This window comes from Manihot esculenta, chromosome 17, assembly GCF_001659605.2.
Source record: "Manihot esculenta cultivar AM560-2 chromosome 17, M.esculenta_v8, whole genome shotgun sequence".
NCBI classification, from domain to species: Eukaryota; Viridiplantae; Streptophyta; class Magnoliopsida; order Malpighiales; family Euphorbiaceae; genus Manihot; species Manihot esculenta.
The window spans coordinates 24,070,598-24,074,791 of NC_035177.2; the positions used below are offsets into that span (position 1 = coordinate 24,070,598).

The 4,194-nt window shown below is 26.8% G+C and overlaps 1 protein-coding gene across 1 annotated transcript; it reads right to left on the reverse strand.

Moving 5' to 3' along the window:
* Positions 1-259: 259 nt before the first annotated feature.
* LOC110605626 (heat stress transcription factor B-2a) lies at positions 260-2,164 on the reverse strand. Its single transcript, XM_021744258.2, has 2 exons — positions 1,687-2,164; positions 260-733 (listed from the first exon to the last, which is right to left on the reverse strand). The coding sequence occupies exons 1-2, from the start codon at positions 2,005-2,007 to the stop codon at positions 401-403; spliced, it is 654 nt and encodes a 217-aa protein (XP_021599950.1). The 5' UTR covers positions 2,008-2,164; the 3' UTR covers positions 260-400.
* Between the last annotated feature and the right edge of the window lie 2,030 nt (positions 2,165-4,194).

The following is a 4,194-nucleotide window of genomic DNA, read 5'->3' on the forward strand; positions in this document are numbered from 1 at the left end:
TATTTATAAGCTGCAACTGGGAATCATTGTCCAGACTTGTAAATTTGAGCTTCATTCTCGTGTTGCTTCAAAACTCCAGAATAGCAATAGATGAAGTCGGGCATGGTTTGGTTTGAATTTTTTATTTTTTATATATATATATTTTTTTATTGTGAAAATGACTTTTTCATTTACTTCTTAATATCAATTATTATTATTATTCGTAATATGCTACAACGATGAAATGTTTTAGCAATAGAAACAGATAATTACCAGTTAGTGATAGAGGTGTAAACTCTTTTTTATTATTATTTTTCTTTTTTGATGGAATGAGAAACAGAAAGCATTTTTGCTGAGGAAGACATAAAAGCTATGGCTGTCACTTAACAATTTTTGTTTTTGTGGAACTTTTCCAAGCCCTCTAATATAGCCTCTTTATTTTGTTGTGATGGCTTCCCATGTATTGAGCAACGCAATCCAGCAGCTTGATTTCTAGTGCTTTGAATTCAGCTAACTGCATTTGCAGTTCCAAATTCTCTCTTTTAAGATTATTATTCTCCTCTAAAAGTGCCAAAAGATTATCATTTTCCTCTGCAGAAGTTGCTGCATTATCTTCATTTGCAGCCTTTAGATATGCTGGAAAAATACTGGGTTCGCATTTCTTCCGACCGATCTCCACTAGCATGTCCCTGCTACCTTTCAGGAATTTTTCATGCTTGAACTCCCATTGCTTGGAGGATGTTTTCTTGAATCCCTACATTGAATTTTTTGAATTGTAGTCAGATTCACCATTAAAATGTCACAATATGTATGCAAGTGCAAAGTTTTTAAGATTTTTCAAACACAGATATCCTCAGCCCATTAGCTCAGGATTAAATAGAGTTCATACCTGATTTACCCATTATATTAAGTATTTACTTTATCTATGAGAATGGATAAAATCCTTGAAAAAAAATGTCGAATAACCCATCCAATACTCATAAAAATTAAAAAAAAAAAATAATCGAGTAAAAGTATTGATGGACGAAAATCATAAAAATTCATCAATTAGCATAAGTGTGCTTAAGGATTGATTAATGTTCATTTAGTGATTATTAATTATGAAGCTCAGACTAAGTCTAGTTTGGTGAATAGGCTTGTGTGCTTGTTTTGACTATTACAAATTAACAAAAACATCACAGATTTTAAGTCCAATGTTTCACATTTATATTTTGACCAACTAAAATAACTTCTTGTTCATTGTGAATTCAAATACGTAAGTACCACATGTACATCTACCATAGTTATCATGATTTGATTTCATAATAGATGGGGTTTGAGAAAAAATTTCATTAAAATGGGTAATCACTTAGTATAAATAGTAGAAACTAATTTCTCCATCTTCTAAATACTAATTAGCATAATACCTAGCATACTTGTTTTGACAAACTAAATCTTCAAAGAGTAAGGAAATGAAATATTTTCCATTGATATGTTTTTTTTTCTCGAGAATTTTCAGCATTGGTTACGTCATGCAGATGAATTCTGCAGATCAAACCATGAAACTGCCTCAAACATCAATGTTAGCTTATATCAACCATGGAAATCTTATGATATTAAAGAAAATCTTAAACGGCTTTTAAAAATTGAATGAAAACAATTAATATAAGAACTAATTAAGGTTCCAGTTAAATGTTAGAGCCATTACAGATATATAACATTACTCACATAGGTATTAAGCTGGCGAATGAAGCTAGAGAAGTTGTTGTGTTTGAAATATCTAGGCAAGGTAAGCTCCGAGAATTCTGCCGGCGACCAGACTATGAACCCATTTCCTTGTGGATTCCATGAAACAATTTTCTTGCCGTCATCATGGGCTCCTTTTGGTGAAGATTCTTGCTCATTTTCTTCCAACAAATCGTAGGTTTTTGATAAGAAAGGAGCAGGGCTCTTCGTTCTTGGAGACTGCTGGCTTGATAAAGCTGCTGCTGCTGAAGTTCTCCTGCTTATTATGCTTCTGTTGAGCTCTGATAGATTATTTTTTGTCATTTTCTTTGGCTAGCTGTGAGTACGTTTTAGTATCCAAAAGGTTCCTTGCAGCAGAGTCTGCTTCTTATATTACGCCATCTTGGAAACTACTCGCAGCATATGGAACCGTAGGAGCTCTGCTTTCTTTCTTTAATATTCTTTCTCTTCTGCTTTTTGTTTAATTTTCTTAAAGAGAATTCAAAGAAATTATAAATAATGGTATTTTAATTGCCCTTTATGTACCTTATTAAGAAAAGATAGAATTTTGTTTTCAAATATTTTCATTATTTACCTTATTAAGAAAAGCTAAAATTTTATGATCAGACCATAAAATAAATGTTTTCCTTATTTATAACTAATTAAATATTAATCTAAATATACATAATCAAAATTAAAAAGGCATGATTATGATCAATAATACTATATATACAAAATAAAATATTGTTATTATTCAAATATCACAACTCAATCTGTTTCTAAAACTCTTTAAAAAAGTGATTAATTGGCAACTAGTTAGAATTGAGTCCCACCGTAACTCTATTGAATTTCTATATTGTGTCTCACCTTTATAGGTATTTCATTGTCTTCAAGTGGTGTGTGGACTATTATATCAAATTGTGTAATGACTATTTTGCCCCTAAAATGAAATGAGTAGCCTTTTATTAAAATTTTTATATCTTTAATATTTGAATTGTTTGTGTTATTATGCTGATTTAATGTTGATATCCGATTGATACATATATATATTACTCGCTTTAATAATACTTTACTCTTTTAATTAATCGATATATTTTATTATACGAATTAACGTGTAAATATATCGACTAATTTATTTTAATGGTGTTCAAATCGAATATAACATAATTTAGCGCTAAAATCTAAATAATAACACATATAAAAATTAAAATTTAATTTCACCTTTCTATTTAATCTAAAATCTGAATAGTAACACATATAAAGATTAAAATTTAATTTCACCTTTCTACTTATTAAAGAAGTCCTATTTATCATATTTTTTAACTTTTTATCTAATTTAGGAGTTTCATTTTAAGTATAAATAACTCAAAATTAAGAAAAGAAAAAAATCTTTGATTTTGAACTAAATTAAAGAAATCAATAAGTTCAATAAAAAAAATTAAAATTTTATTAATAAATATAAGGATGGAAGCCTAGTATACGTGAAAAAGATGGCCGCGATCTCTGACCCGTCCTAGGAAAGTCTAAAGTTGGCTCTATATTTATCTCTGCATGCAGCCAAAACTATTTAGAAATTGTGCCTATTCTGTGTTTTATTATTCCACAAATCTTAATTTCTTCTGATATTCTCAGAAGATGTCTGTAATTTATTAATTCAAATTATCAAATTTTAAACTTAAAAATATTATAATTAAATAATAATAATAATAATAATATATCTAATATTTTATAATTATGGTAAAGAGGGAACTTACAATGGGTTTTAAAAATTAATTAATTTATTTAACGTTAATGAAGTAATAATGTGAAAAAGTGTTGGGATAAAATATAAATAATTGTTGAATTAATTATAAAAAGTAAGCAAGTGGCGTTTTGGTGCGCGTGGAAAGTGAGTGTTATAATAATACTTTAGAAATTCAGATTATGCTACAGAGTTGATAGCTAACTTCATTTGACTGCTAATTAAGCAGGTTTAGGTGTTCATTCTTCATAGCTACTGACAAGCTATGGCATTGATTTATTTATTTTTTTTTAAATTACTATTTAATTTTTATATTATAAAAAATTATTAATTTTAAAAAATATATTACAATATTTTTACTGCATTAAAAAGTCTATTAATTTTTTTTATATTAATTTTAATAATTAAATATTATAAAAAATTTAAAATACACCTAATATAAATAGAATAATTAATACAATTTTTATAAAATTGATATATTAATTAATAATTTTTTTTTAAATTATATAGAGTACATAGTAATATACTTAATAATTAAAATTAGTAAAAAAATCAATTAGTAAATTTTTTAAAATTTTATAAATATTTTAATATATTTTTAAAAATTGAGCTATGAATTAATAGTTAATTTTTATATTCAATTTTTTAATATAAAAATTAAAATGAAAAAAAAAATTAACTTTTTCTCACAGGCTGAGGAGTGGGGGAGTTGAAGCCGGATATCTTGTAAATATCAAAATTAATATATATGAATTTCTATATCAACAAAA

Excerpts from the sequence above, each read along its gene's own strand:
- LOC110605626 (XM_021744258.2), bottom strand. The coding sequence starts at position 2,007 with ATGACAAAAAATAATCTATCAGAGCTCAACAGAAGCATAATAAGCAGG. Across the intron at positions 734-1,686 it reads TTCGCCAGCTTAATACCTAT|GGATTCAAGAAAACATCCTC; the intron begins GTGAGTAATGTT and ends AATTCAATGTAG.